Source organism: Nerophis lumbriciformis, linkage group LG38 (genome assembly GCF_033978685.3).
Source record: "Nerophis lumbriciformis linkage group LG38, RoL_Nlum_v2.1, whole genome shotgun sequence".
Classification (NCBI taxonomy): Eukaryota; Metazoa; Chordata; class Actinopteri; order Syngnathiformes; family Syngnathidae; genus Nerophis; species Nerophis lumbriciformis.
Genome location: NC_084585.2, coordinates 24221827 through 24237409, shown reverse-complemented (window position 1 = coordinate 24237409; position 15583 = coordinate 24221827). Strand labels below are relative to the sequence as shown.

General features: G+C 44.7%; 1 protein-coding gene across 2 annotated transcripts in view; it reads left to right on the top strand.

Annotated features, from left to right (window-relative positions):
* The window catches only part of LOC133578236 (protein polybromo-1-like), a 79869-nt gene that overhangs the window by 42175 nt on the left and 22111 nt on the right, over positions 1 to 15583 (top strand). For both annotated transcript variants that reach the window (XM_061932490.2, XM_061932491.2), the window contains exons 12-15: positions 1201 to 1342; positions 10224 to 10318; positions 10393 to 10672; positions 10749 to 10854. In XM_061932490.2, coding sequence (XP_061788474.2) covers positions 1201 to 1342; positions 10224 to 10318; positions 10393 to 10672; positions 10749 to 10854 — 623 coding nt within the window. The remainder of the gene's footprint in view (positions 1 to 1200; positions 1343 to 10223; positions 10319 to 10392; positions 10673 to 10748; positions 10855 to 15583) is intronic.

Sequence of the window (15583 nt, the reverse complement as noted above, 5' to 3'; positions counted from 1 at the left end):
CAAAGCAGACAGGTGGTAACAGAGCTGCCCGGTCATGACACTTAGGGTCCCAAGATGCAGAACATCTCTTTTTATTGTTATGTGACTTTTTCTTTCTTCTTTTCCTGGTCCTGGTTCTCGGCAGCCTGTTGAGTACTTTTTCATGTTTTTCATATTGTGATTTTTTTTTTTGTGTTAATACTTTTGTTTATTTCAATACATATGCAGATATCATTCTGCTTTATTTTACACTGCAAAACAAATCTAGCTTTGGGTACAAATAAAGTCACCTTGAACCTTGAACCATGAATACTTTCGTACATGTGATTTCTTAGTTTATTTTTATAAATTTGCAAAAATCTCAAAAAATCTTGTTTACATTGTCTTTATGTTGTGTTGTGTGTAGAATTTTGAGGACAAAAAATTAAAAAAAAACATCTATTCCATTTTTCTGTAACATAACAAAATTTGGAAAAATTGAAGGGCTGTGAATACTTTACGGATGCACTGTAGATGTTAACTAGCTGTCCAGCTTTGCACAAGGAAACACGTTACAGGAATTCTTTTAAGCCGATATAATAGGATTTTTTTTAATTTTTTGCTGATATCGGACCAATATCTAACATTAATCAATATTGGATCGGGACACCCCAATGTCAGCTCTGCTGAGTAGTTGTTTGAGGATTTTAAAAGTAGCATAACAACAGCTGCTCTTGCTAAAAACTTTTTCGCTTTTACACTGGAGTCTGATAAATATCACATTTTACTTGCAGTGTAAACAGTCAGCTATAAAAGATCAGATTTACAAAAAATCTCATTTGGGCCACTTTATACCACAGTGTAAACGTAGTCTGTGTCCTTGCTGTGTCTCTCCAGGTCACTATTATGTGTGTGAGTGACAGGAAGAAAAGCTTGCTTAGGTAAAAATTATTGGTAAGATTTGTAAACCTCAAATATAAGATGACCATTCTTTGTCCAATCTTGTTTTAAGGATGAAAAAATACATTGCTAGATCCAGGTACCAAAAGTACTAGAATAATAGTATCAAAACATCCAGTAATAAAAAAAGAATGTCAAGTCATGTACTTCATCATGGATTCATCAACAGTGTTCCTTTTAGTTTTCTACCCCTTCTTTGTAATCACATCACACGCTCACCGTGCAGTACAGCATTTCTGTGGCCTCCTTCCCAAATGTGAGCGCCCCGTAATTACCCCACAGGAACAAGATGAAGAACAACGAGTACGAGAGCGTCGAGCACGTGGACTCTGACATAACGCTCGCGTTGGAGAATGCCAAACGCTACAACGTTCCTCACTCGTCCGTCTACAAGCGTGCGCTGAAACTGCAGCACATCCAGCAGGTCAGTCTCTTTGTTAGATTTTCACGTTTTTAAATTTTGATGGGTATAGTACACAGCACACCTGCAGTAATGTCCAAAAGATCTGTTCATGAATGCCTGTTTTTTATTAATATTAGTGACATTATTATTGTACACATCTTTATTGTTTTCTTCTATCATTACCAGGAAGTGAACATATGTATTAGTAATTGCTGTGAAATGCAGAAGGAATAGGAGCTCATTTCTTAGCTGCCACCTTATCGTGGTAGAGGATTTTGCCTGTCCCAATGATCTTAGGAGTTATGTTGTCCGGGGGCATCTATGCCCCCTGATAGGGTCTCCCAAGACAAACAGATCCGAGGTGAGGGATCAGACAAAGAGCAGCTCAAAAACTTTTATGGAAATGAAAAAACAAGGACTCAGATTTCCCTCGCCCCGGACGCGGGCCACCGGGGCCCCCCTTGGAGCCAGGCCCGCAGGTGGGGCAAGATGGCAAGCGCCTGTTGGCTGGACCTGTCCCCATGGGGTCCGGCCAGGCAAAGTCCGAAGAGGCAACATGGGTCCTACCTCCAATGGGCTCACCACTCATAGGAGGGGCCATAGAGGTCGGGTGCAATGTGAGCTGGGCAGCAGCCGAAGGCAGGGCACTTGGCGGTCCAATCTTTGGCTACATAAGCTAGCTCTTGGGATGTGGAACGTCACCTTGCTGGGGGAGAAGGAGCCTGAGCTGGTGCGCGAGGTGGATAAGTTCCGGCTAGACATAGTCGGACTCACTTCAACACACAGCAAGGGCCCTGGAACTCTATTCCACTCTGGCGTTGCACGCAGTGAGGCGATGGGTTGGGGTGACAATTCTTGTTTCCCCCTGGCTCAAAGCCTGCACGTTGGAGTTCAACCCAGTAGATGAGAGGGTAGCTTCCCTCCGCCTTCGAGTGTGGGGACGGGTCCTGACAGCTCTGAGTTCCCACCCTTTTTGGATTCTCTCGAGGGAGTACTCGAGAGTGCCCCCTCAGGGGATTCCCTTTTTCTACTGGGTGACTTCAACGCTCATATTGGCAACGGCACTGAAACCTGGAGAGGCGTGATTGGGAGAAATGGCTGCCTTGATCTGAACCAGAGTGGTGTTTTGTCATTGGACTTTTGTGCTCGTCTGAGATTGTCCATAACAAACAATATGTTCTAACATAAGGGTGTCCATATGTGCACTTGGCACCAGGACACCCTAGGCCGTAGTTCGATGATCGACTTTATGGTTGTATCATCGGATTTGTGGTCTCATGTTTTGGACACTTGGTGAAGAGAGGGGCAGAGCTTTCAACCGATCACCACCTAGTGGTGAGTTGGCTTTGATGGTGGGGGAGGATGCCGGACAGACCTGGCAGGCCCAAACACATAGTGAGGGTATGCTGGGAACGTCTGGCAGTCTTCGGTCAGGGAGAGTTTCAATTCCCACCTACGGTAGAACTTTGAACTTGTTACAAGGGAGGCACTGGATATTGCGACCAAGTGGACCATGTTCCGTGCCTCTATTGTTGAGACAGCCAATCAGAGCTGTGGCCGCGAGTTGGTCGGTGCCTGCTGTGGCGGTAATCCCAGAACCCTCTGGTGGACACTAACGGTGAGGGATGGCGTCAAGCTGAAAAGGAGTCCTATTGGGTCCTTTTGGCTCATGGAACTCCAGAGGCAGCGGATAGGTACAGCCAGGCCAAGCGGTATGCGTCTTTGGCTGTTGCAGAGGCTAAAACTCGGACATGGGTGGAGTTTAGAGAAGCCATAGAGAACGACTTCTGAATGACTTCAAACCGATTCTGGACCTCCATCCGCCGCCTCAGGAGGGGGAAGCAGTGCACTGTCATCACCATGTATAGTCAAACCGGTGTGCTGCTGACGTCGACTGGGTATGTTGTGGATTGGTGGAAGGAATACTTTGAAGACCTCTTTAGTCCCATCTACATGTCTTCCAATGAGGAAGTAGTGTCTGGGGACTCTGCGGTGGCGTCTCCTACTTATGGGGCTGAGGTTGCCGAGGTAGTTAAGATGAAATCCGCCCGAAGTGGCTTAAGACTCTGAATGCTGTGGGGCTGTCGTGATTGACAGGACTCTGCAGCATTGCGTGGACATCGGGGGCGGTGCCTCTGGATTGGCAGACTGGGGTTTCTCTATTTAAAAAGTGGACCGGATGATGTGTTCCAACTATCGTGGGATCACACTCCTGAGCCGTCCTGGTAAGGACGAGTCAGCTGTACTGCAGAGGAGGCTACACTGGATAGTGGAACCTTGAATTCAGGAGGAGCAATGTGGTTTTCATCCTGGTTGTGGAACTATGGACCAACTCTATACTCTCGGTAGGATCCTTGAGGGTGCATGGGAGTTTGCCCGACCAGTCTACATGTGTTTTGTGGACTTGGACAAGGCATTCAACCGTGTCCTTGGGGAGTGTCCTGTGGAGAGTGCTTAGAGAGCATAGGGTATTGGACCGCCATCAATTCTGTGCACAGTCTGGGTGTTGAGGGCACCGGTTTGGTGGCTGCAGGATTAGGTCTCTGCTTTTTTCAGATGATGTGGTCCTGCTGGCTTCATCTGACCAGGATCTTCAGCTCTTACTGGATCGGTTCGCAGCTATATGTAAAGCAACTGGGATGAAAATCAGCACGTCCAAGTCCATGGTTCTCGTCCGTAAAAGGGTGGGGAGCCATCTCCAGGTTAGGGAGGAGATCCTGCCCCGAGTGGTGGAGTTCAAGTACCTCAGGGTCTTGTTCACGGGTGAGGGAATAGTGTATCGTGAGATTGACAGGCGGATTGCTGCGCCGTCTGCAGTATTGCGGACACCGTATTGGTCCGTCGTGGTGAAGAAGGAGCTGAGCCGGAAGGCAAAGCTCTCAATTTATCGGTCGATCTACGTCCCTATCCTCACCTAGGTCACAGATGGATGGATGGATAGTTGAATGACACCTCTGTCATGGGATCTGTATCGCTTTCACTGGCACCAAGCAACTTTGAGGAAGGTGGCTGGAAGCCTGTAACACAAAAAATCACAAATGTGTTGTCTATGAATGTTGTCATTCATCCAGGTAATTGTCTAGTCTATGAGCACGAACTAATGAAGCCCACTCGAATGAGCGGTGACACGTCTTCTAAGACAAACCAAACAGTCCAGTTGTGATCGATTGATTGCTCAGAGATACCAATGTGTTGACTTGCTTTACGGCAAGTCCCCATTCGTTAAAAGTCGATACGAACGTGAATATGCAATTACTGCTATATAGGTAGAAGCTGCAAAACCACAAACAAAACAAAAAGTTTTTTCTGACAAGACAAGATAAAGAGATGGCTTTCACTTGCTGGCGTGACCTCAAAGACGAGAAGGGATTTCAGACCGATACTGCCTTTGCTCTGTTCCTGCTGGACCAGTCAGTAATTTTCGATGGCCAAATGAAAAAATGTCCTACTGTGGAAGTCATACTGAAACATTGTGGTGAAACATTGTGGTGTTATCGTGTCAGTTTGTATGTACATGACAGTAATTTCTAACTATTTGCGATGCTATGCACTAGTCCTCATGGGAAATGTGGTCTTCCTTCAGGCAAAACTCTACCGCTGTGGTCCACTGGCGCTGCCAAAATCAACCAAAACTAAAAGTTCTTAAGTGGGACTTTAAGGACTTTTATGTCCTGTTTGGTTTTGAAGATAAGTACAATTGAATGGCCCCAGAGGGTAGAAAATTGCGCAATCATATAAATGTTGCATGATCAAAAAAGAATATCAAAAGAAAAGTGCTTTAAATCAGGGGTGTCAAACTCATTTTAGCGCAGGGGCCAGATGGAGGGAAAAAAAGGGAGGCAGGAGGAGGTTATATTTCAATCTTCATTTGTCGTTATTTATACTTTTTGCATAAATGATGTGATACTGTTCATCAGAGTTGTGGTAGCCATTTGTGTTTGATTTATATTACTGTAGTCCTGCATATATTATTAAGTTAAATTAATTATTTGTTGCTTGATGAATGCTTGGGCCTACTGCGCTACTGCACTTTGGTGTTGGTCATTGTGGTGGTGTTTGATGTATACTTGGGCCTGCTGTGCTGCTGTACTTTAGTTTTTCTCCTTGTGGCTGTGGTAGCCATTTTTGTGTTGTTTGTATTTCTCTAGTACTGCATATATTATTAATTTAAATTATTTGTTTTTGAATTGCCATGAAAATATGTTTTGATGTATTGCACCTTAATTCATTGGATTAGAAAGCGTCATTTACAGCACCTGTAACGAGAGCATATAGGGACGCACAGGTGAAATTGATTGGGTTGTCGGGTTGAAAGATTGGCTGTGAAAACTGTTTTTGACCACTTCTTACGCAACACCTGAGCCTAGTTTTTTGTTTATAGCTTTGTATGCAGTTAAACATGTTTTTGTTCACCTTGGATGGACTGTTGGAAAGAAGACCTTTTTGCAAATAAAGCTATATTTTGAGAGACTTAAGTTGGAGTCGGAAGTGCGTATGAAAGTGCACCACCTGTCCTGGCTTAGCCCACGGCCCTTGGTTTAGAACCTGGGAAAGCTTGGAAAGGCCGAAACAAGAGTTTTAAAGTGCTCCCATTGGTGTTAATTTTTAATATATCAGAAGATGAAATATGAATAATAATCCAGCGACCCCGAAGGGAATAAGCGGTAGAAAATGGATGGATGGAATATCAATACCAAATTAGAGGACTTTATTATTGTGATTTACTAAATTGCTCAACTAATGGCTTATTCTGTACACAACAAAACTTGTGAATTTGGACTCATTTATTCATCACACATGATGTTAGAAGGGATACATATTATTTCAGCATACTTATGTTCCCCCAAAAAATGTGTCCCCAGTCATAAATACAACATGAAATGTACAGATTATCAAAAGCATTTATTTGGGTAGAAATGTCACAGGTTACATTACCAACAACATTTTGTATACTATCACAAATAAGCAGCGCAATTACGTAGTTTTCAAACACAAAAGTGTTGTCTCTATCTTAACACAACACATTGCTTTTCCCCCTCTGAAGTCATGCACGCCGTGCAGCAGGCAATACACAGATTTGCTATTGCGACATACTGTGGACACATTTAGAACAGCAGTTTCTTTTATTCAAAAATTTCAGCTCACCTTTCTACTCATCTCACGGGCTTGAAAAAACCTGTATGACATGTTGCCAAGTTTGACACCAATGCTGTAAATGCTTAAAACAACACACAAACCCCTAAAACACACACATGAGAGAAATGCTGCAAGTTCATGAAACAAAACAGAAGGGAGCCAGGATACCATCAGGGAGAGATGACACCCATGTTAGCCTGGATCACTTCCGTTATGTTTTGTAACCTTGCAGCATTTCTCTCATGTATGTCTTAAAAATTAAAATTAAAGTACCACTGATAGTCACACACACTAGGTGTGGTGAAATTACTCTCTGCGTTTGACCAATCCCCTTGTTCCACTCCCTGGGAGGTGAGGGGAGAAGCGAGCAGCAGCGGTGGCCGCGCTCGGGAATCATTTTGGTGATTTAACCCCCAATTCCAACCCTTGATGCTGAGTGCCAAGCAGGGAGATTATGGGTCCCATTTTTATAGTCTTTGGTATGACTCGGCCGGGATTTGAACTCACGACCTACCGATCTCAGGGCGGACACTCTAACCACAAGGCCACTGAGCAGGTATTTTGGGGGTTGCAGCATTTTACTTTTGCATTTTCTTTTGATCCTACAGCTTTTATGTGATTGTAGCAATTTGAACTTGCAGTACCGGTATATAGAGGTCGGGTGCAATGTGAGCTGGGCGGTAGCCGAAGGCAGGGCACTTGGCGGTCCGATCCTCGGCTACAGAAGCTAGCTCTTGGGACGTGGAACGTCACCTCGCTGGGGGGGAAGGAGCCTGAGCTAGTGCGCGAGGTAGAGAAGTTCCGGTTGGATATAGTCGGACTCACCTCGACGCACAGCAAGGGCTCTGGAACCAGTTCTCTCGAGAGGGGATGGACTCTCTTCCACTCTGGCGTTGCCAGCAGTGAGAGGCGACGGGCTGGGGTGGCAATTCTTGTTGCCCCCCGGCTCAGAGCCTGCATGTTGGAGTTCAACCCGGTGGACGAGAGGGTAGCTTCCCTCCGCCTTCGGGTGGGGGGACGGGTCCTGACTGTTGTTTGCGCTTACGCACCAAACAGCAGCTCAGAGTACCCACCCTTTTTGGATTCACTCGAGGGAGTACTTGAGAGTGCTCCCCCGGGTGATTCCCTCGTTCTACTGGGGGACTTCAACGCTCATATTGGCAACGACAGTGAAACCTGGAGAGGCGTGATTGGGAAGAATGGCCGCCCGGATCTGAACCCAAGTGGTGTTTTGTTATTGGACTTTTGTGCCCGTCACGGATTGTCCATAACGAACACCATGTTCAAGCATAAGGGTGTCCATATGTGCACTTGGCACCAGGACACCCTAGGCCGCAGTTCTATGATCGACTTTGTAGTTGTGTCATCGGATTTGCGGCCTCATGTTTTGGACACTCGGGTGAAGAGAGGGGCGGAGCTTTCTACCGATCACCACCTGGTGGTGAGTTGGCTGCGATGGTGGGGGAGGATGCCGGACAGACCTGGCAGGCCCAAACGCATTGTGAGGGTTTGCTGGGAACGTCTGGCAGAGTCTCCTGTCAGAGAGAGTTTCAATTCCCACCTCCGGAAGAACTTTGAACATGTCACGAGGGAGGTGCTGGACATTGAGTCCGAGTGGACCATGTTCCGCACCTCTATTGTCGAGGCGGCTGATTGGAGCTGTGGCCGCAAGGTAGTTGGTACCTGTCGTGGCGGTAATCCTAGAACCCGTTGGTGGACACCGGCGGTGAGGGATGCCGTCAAGCTGAAGAAGGAGTCCTATCGGGTTCTTTTGGCTCATGGGACTCCTGAGGCAGCGGACAGGTACCGACAGGCCAAGCGGTGTGCGGCTTCAGCGGTCGCGGAGGCAAAAACTCGGACATGGGAGGAGTTCGGGGAAGCCATGGAAAACGACTTCCGGACGGCTTCGAAGCGATTCTGGACCACCATCCGCCGCCTCAGGAAGGGGAAGCAGTGCACTACCAACACCGTGTATGGTGCGGATGGTGTTCTGCTGACCTCGACTGCGGAAGTTGTGGATCGGTGGAGGGAATACTTCGAAGACCTCCTCAATCCCACCAACACGTCTTCCTATGAGGAAGCAGTGCCTGAGGAATCTGTGGTGGGCTCTCCTATTTCTGGGGCTGAGGTTGCTGAGGTAGTTAAAAAGCTCCTCGGTGGCAAGGCCCCGGGGGTGGATGAGATCCGCCCGGAGTTCCTTAAGGCTCTGGATGCTGTAGGGCTGTCTTGGTTGACAAGACTCTGCAGCATCGCGTGGACATCGGGGGCAGTACCTCTGGATTGGCAGACCGGGGTGGTGGTTCCTCTCTTTAAGAAGGGGAACCGGAGGGTGTGTTCTAACTATCGTGGGATCACACTCCTCAGCCTTCCCGGTAAGGTCTATTCAGGTGTACTGGAGAGGAGGCTACGCCGGATAGTCGAACCTCGGATTCAGGAGGAACAGTGTGGTTTTCGTCCTGGTCGTGGAACTGTGGACCAGCTCTATACTCTCGGCAGGGTCCTTGAGGGTGCATGGGAGTTTGCCCAACCAGTCTACATGTGCTTTGTGGACTTGGAGAAGGCATTCGACCGTGTCCCTCGGGAAGTCCTGTGGGGAGTGCTCAGAGAGTATGGGGTTTCGGACTGTCTGATTGTGGCGGTCCGCTCCCTGTATGATCAGTGTCAGAGCTTGGTTCGCATTGCCGGCAGTAAGTCGGACACGTTTCCGGTGAGGGTTGGACTCCGCCAAGGCTGCCCTTTGTCACCGATTCTGTTCATAACTTTTATGGACAGAATTTCTAGGCGCAGTCAAGGCGTTGAGGGGATCCGGTTTGGTGGCTGCAGGATTAGGTCTCTGCTTTTTGCAGATGATTTGGTCCTGATGGCTTCATCTGGCCAGGATCTTCAGCTCTCACTGGATCGGTTCGCAGCTGAGTGTGAAGCGACTGGGATGAGAATCAGCACCTCCAAGTCCGAGTCCATGGTTCTCGCCCGGAAAAGGGTGGAGTGCCATCTCCGGGTTGGGGAGGAGATCTTGCCCCAAGTGGAGGAGTTCAAGTACCTCGGAGTCTTGTTCACGAGTGAGGGAAGAGTGGATCGTGAGATCGACAGGCGGATCGGTGCGGCGTCTTCAGTAATGCGGACGCTGTATCGATCCGTTGTGGTGAAGAAGGAGCTGAGCCGGAAGGCAAAGCTCTCAATTTACCGGTCGATCTACGTTCCCATCCTCACCTATGGTCATGAGCTTTGGGTTATGACCGAAAGGACAAGATCACGGGTACAAGCGGCCGAAATGAGTTTCCTCCGCCGGGTGGCGGGGCTCTCCCTTAGAGATAGGGTGAGAAGCTCTGTCATCCGGGGGGAGCTCAAAGTAAAGCCGCTGCTCCTCCGCATCGAGAGGAGCCAGATGAGGTGGTTCGGGCATCTGGTCAGGATGCCACCCGAGCGCCTCCCTAAGGAGGTGTTTAGGGCATGTCCGACCGGTAGGAGGCCACGAGGAAGACCCAGGACACGTTGGGAAGACTATGTCTCCCGGCTGGCCTGGGAACGCCTCGGGATCCCCCGGGAGGAGCTGGACGAAGTGGCTGGGGAGAGGGAAGTCTGGGCTTCCCTGCTTAGGCTGCTGCCCCCGCGACCCGACCTCGGATAAGCGGAAGAAGATGGATGGATGGATGGGTACCGGTATTTTCCCGTTGCATTTGTTTTATGGTGTTTCTGTGTTTGGAGCCTATGGATGTTACTACCACCGTATTTCAGCAGTACAAATCCTGTGTTTTATTCCGACCAGATGAAGCGAAAGGAGCTTCTACAGAGAGATGACGATGACAGGGACAGCATGCTTTCCTCCGCCACTTCAGATAGCAGTAGCACCAAGAGAAAAAGGTACACGCTGTCATGCCTACTGCAGTTATTTTTTAAAAGGTGCCTGACCACTTGTCATCGCCCTCGTTCTACAGCCATAAGAAGAATACAAAGAAAAATCGAATGAAAGCCCTAATACTTGCTGTGACCGAGGCGCGTGAGTCAGGCACTGGCAGGCGATTGTGTGACCTGTTCATGGTCAAGCCCTCCAAGAAGGACTACCCTGATTACTACAAAGTCATCTTGGAGCCCATGGACTTGAGGACCATCGAGCACAACGTTCGCTCGGACAAGTACCCGACTGAAGATTCCATGGTGGAGGACATGAGGCTGATGTTCCGCAATGCTCGGCACTACAATGAGGAGGGCTCGCGGGTTACTACAAGCCTTTTACTTTCTAGGGTTTAGTGGAAAATATATTCCTAAAATGTTTATTTGTTGTGTGTTGCAGGTCTTTAATGATGCCGACATACTTGAGAAAATAATGAAAGATAGACGCAGGGATCTCGGACCAGCGACAGATGACGATGACAATGTGTCTTCAAAAATGAAAATAAGTAGGTGGCTTCAAGATAGTCTTAGCGTTTTTATTTTTTTTATTAAACTTGCGTCTTTTTGATTGCGTAAGCAAGAGAGGACCAAAATTGGGACCATATTTGAATACTTTGTGGCACAATGTACAAACCCCGTTTCCATATGAGTTGGGAAATTGTGTTAGATGTAAATATAAACGGAATACAATGATTTGCAAATCCTTTTCAACCCATATTCAATTGAATGCATTACAAAGACAATATATTTGATGTTCAAACTCAAACTTTTTTTTTTTTTTTTGCAAATAATAATTAACTTAGAATTTTATGGCTGCAACACGTGCCAAAGTAGTTGGGAAAGGGCATGTTCACCACTGTGTTACATGGCCTCCTTTTAACAACACTCAGTAAACGTTTGGGAACTGAGGAGACACATTTTTTAAGCTTCTCAGGTGGAATTCTTTCCCATTCTTGCTTGATGTACAGCTTAAGTTGTTCAACAGTCCAAGGTCTCCGTTGTGGTATTTTAGGCTTCATAATGCGCCACACATTTTCAATGGGAGACAGGTCTGGACTACAGTCAGGCCAGTCTAGTATCCGCACTCTTTTACTATGAAGCCACGTTGATGTAACACGTGGCTTGGCATTGTCTTGCTGAAATAAGCAGCGGCGTCCATGGTAGCATTGCTTGGATGGCAACATATGTTGCTCCAAAACCTGTTTGTACCTTTCAGCATTAATGGCGCCTTCACAGATGTGTAAGTTACCCATGTCTTGAGCACTAATACACCCCCATATCATCACAGATGCTGGCTTTTCAACTTTGCGCCTATAACAATCCGGATGGTTCTTTTCCTTCTTGATCCGGAGGACACGACGTCCACAGTTTCCAAAAACAATTTGAAATGTGGACTCGTCAGACCACACAACACTTTTCCACTTTATACCAGTCCATCTTAGATAAGCTCAGGCCCAGCGAAGCCGACGGCGTTTCTGGGTGTTGTTGATAAACGATTTTCGCCATGTATAGGAGAGTTTTAACTTGCACTTACAGATGTAGCAACCAACTGTAGTTACTGACAGTGGGTTTCTGAAGTGTTCCTGAGACCACGTGGTGATATCCTTTACACACTGATGTCGCTTGTTGATGCAGTACAGCCTGAGGGATCGAAGGTCACAGGCTTAGCTGCTTACGTGCAGTGATTTCTCCAGATTCTCTGAACCCTTTGATGATATTACGGACCGTAGATGGTGAAATCCCTAAATTCCTTGCAATAGCTGCTTGAGAAAGATTTTTCTTAAACTGTTCAACAATTTGCTCACGCATTTGTTGACCCTCGCCCCATCCTTGTTTGTGAATGACTGAGCATTTCATGGAATCTACTTTTATACCCAATCATGGCACCCACCTGTTCCCAATTAGCCTGTTTACCTGTGGGATGTTCCAAATAAGTGTTTGATGAGCATTCCTCAACTTTATCAGTATTTATTGCCACCTTTCCCAACTTCGTTGTCACGCGTTGCTGGCATCAAATTCTAAAGTTAATGATTATTTGCAAAACAAAAAAAGTTTATCAGTTTGAACATCAAATATGTTGTCTTTGTAGCATATTCAACTGAATATGGGTTGAAAATGATTTGCAAATCATTGTATTCCATTTATATTTACATCTAACACAATTTCCCAACTCATATGGAAACGGGGTTTGTAGAAATAAAATGAAACCAATAAAACTGCAAGAATGAGGACAATGTAAACAGAAATGGATCAAATGTGGACGAATTAGGGGTGTCTCAATCTGATATCGACATCGGTTTAATATCAGCAAAGAAGTATCGGATGATATTGTCTTGCATCTAAATTCCCGAAATAAGAGCTCAGATGCAAGCAGTCCTGCAGTGTGTTTACTTGTGCAAAGCTGGACAACCAGTTAGCATCTAAATGTCCTCCAATAAGCACACAAGCTTGGTCTTTTCTTCTATTTTTGGTTAAGTCCTTTAAAAAAAGCTTAACAGCTTGCAGCTACACAACAGCTAAGCACACAAGCTAGAAATTCGTAAAAATAATTGAACAATATTGCAGTTTAAAACAGGACATTTGTTAATACAAACAAGCATCAGATAATTATAGTTGCATATGACTTACATATACAAAATCTCTAAGGCAGAAGCGTATTAGAAAGTATCCAGCAACAAACATGTCCACGTCATTCAATTTACTGCTTCATGAGCTTAACTTCATAATTTATTGTGTCGCCAAAAAATCATCACTCCACTTCAACTTAAAGGGAATTGTACTTTTTAAAAACGTTTTTGCCTAATCACAATCCTGAGACAAGAAAACTAAAGTTTGTTTTTTTTGCATTCTAACTTAAAATAATCGGCTAGTTCTAGGTGGCCAGCAATGACATTAATAGGAGCAACCAATTCTGCCTCTAAATCACTTTAAAATTGCCTCTAAAAACCACCAACAATACTTAATTTAAGCGTCTGTATAATAACCAAGCTGTAGCAACATTGTTATTGTAAGAGCGAACACTGAGGAACTGTTTTATTAGCGTAGTAATACATTGCCATGCTACGGCATTAGGCATAAGCTAGCTCTGGCAAGCAGTAAGCTAGCTACTATGTTAATAACTTAATGGCTTTTGAGTTTGTACTGCTCAACACAATTTGTACTGATTGAAAAACATGAAACAATCATATTACAGTATCTGTAAAGTATTATTTCATGTTTTGTTTGTACACAGCTAGCTCGACAGCGTATGCAATGTTGTTGTACGGTGATGTGCTGGTATCATGATCAATATTATAGTGACTTACTCGATGGACAGTTGTCCGTTTGGTCAAGCTGGCCGGGGACGTTTCCAGTTGATTTGGGTAAGCAATCCATTTATTTCAGCATAGCTTGGCTCAAAGTTCCACATATGCACCGTGACCTAGTCACGCCGAACTCACTCTCTCGGCTTCCGTCTGCTCCAACATTTTACCCTTTCTTTGTATCTTCTCTAAGCAGCATTTCATACCTCTGTATTCTCAGCTTCAGAAAGATAAGGTTGTAAATCCTCATTTGTCCAAACATAGCCGTCTTCGTTGTCTATTACCAAGTCTGCCATGACTCGCGTTTCTTTCCGGAAGTAGAAACACATTTGTTTCCGGAAGTCGGAATTGCGCTGCTATGGAAACGAAATAAATGTGCCAAGGGAAGAAGTTCTGGTATGGTAATGCATAAATAGACCAAAATACGGTAAATATTGTACATGTTACATATTGTAATGAATGTGCCTGTTACTACTATATTTACTTGCAGCGTGTATATAAAACGTTGATGAAGGGTTTTGATGTTGTTTTACAGGGCTTTGAAGGCTACAACGGTGACTTCCATGAGCCACATCTTGCAAGCGTTTTTTATCATCTTTAAAATCCCCCACCCCATTATGTTCTTGTCGCTCATAATGATTGTGAACGATAGGCAAAATTCCCCGAAAAAGTGCAGTTCCCCTTTAAAGACAGCATAAGTCCATTCCAAATGGTTAATAATAAATAGGTTAGTGTTTTTTATAGTTACCGTTGTTCTTTATTTGACTAATTTCATTTGATCAAACCTTATCTAACATTGCACTCTACAAAATAATACACGTATGTATGATTTCTGCTGTTGTCATATTGGATCAATAATGACCAATAGCAGTATTGTATCAAAAGTGTCACGATCCAACATGACATTTTGGACTTTGTTTGTTATTTTCCTGTGTTATGCATCTTTTCCTGTCCTAGTGCTCTTATATTGGTTCTACTTCCTGTTGAACTCCTCTTGTTGCCAACGGCTCGGCTAATGCTTCCAGCCTCCCTTCAGGAGGAACTGCCTTTTTTGGGAATTTTGTCAAGCATTCACAACACTTATGTAAGACAAGAACACATATGTTTTACATTGTTCATGCATTCTAACTTGTAAATAAATGCTAGCAAAACTCAGCTAACAATAGAGGAAATGGATTAAATCTATTTTTTAGCGCTCTAAAACATTTAAACATCCATCAACGTTTGTACATGCTGTAAGTACATATGTAATATATTAACAGGCACATTCATATTATGTAATATTTACATATTTTGGTTATTTTAAGCATACGACAGCTTATTACTTTCACAGACACATCACAACGTTTGCTTTTTCCTTCAACAACAATAACACTACTAATCATGGCAGACTTCATGACAGACAACAATGGCAATTTTAGGAAAAATTACGATCTTTACAGTGGTCACCAACTTTTTCTCTCTCTCTCTCTCTATGTATATATATATATATATATATATATATATATATATATATAATTTATTTATTTTTTTAATATATATATATATATATATATATATAGTTAGTAGGTTGTGAGTTCAAACCCCGGGCAAGTCATACCAAAGACTTCAAAAAATGGGAGCCATTACCTCCCTGCTTGGCACTCAGCATCAAGGGTTGGAATTGAGGGTTACATCACCAAAAATGATTCCCAGGCACGGGCTCCGCTGCTGCCCACTGCTCCCCTCACCTCCCAGGGGGTGATCAGGGGGGATGAGTCAAAAGCAGAGAATAATTTCGCCACACTTAGTGTGTGTGTGAGACAATCATTGGTACTTTAACTTTAACTTTAACTTAAAAAAAAAAAAAAAAATATATATATATATATATATATATATATATATAGACATCACATGGACAAAGATAAGACCTTCTGGAATAAAGTACTGTGGT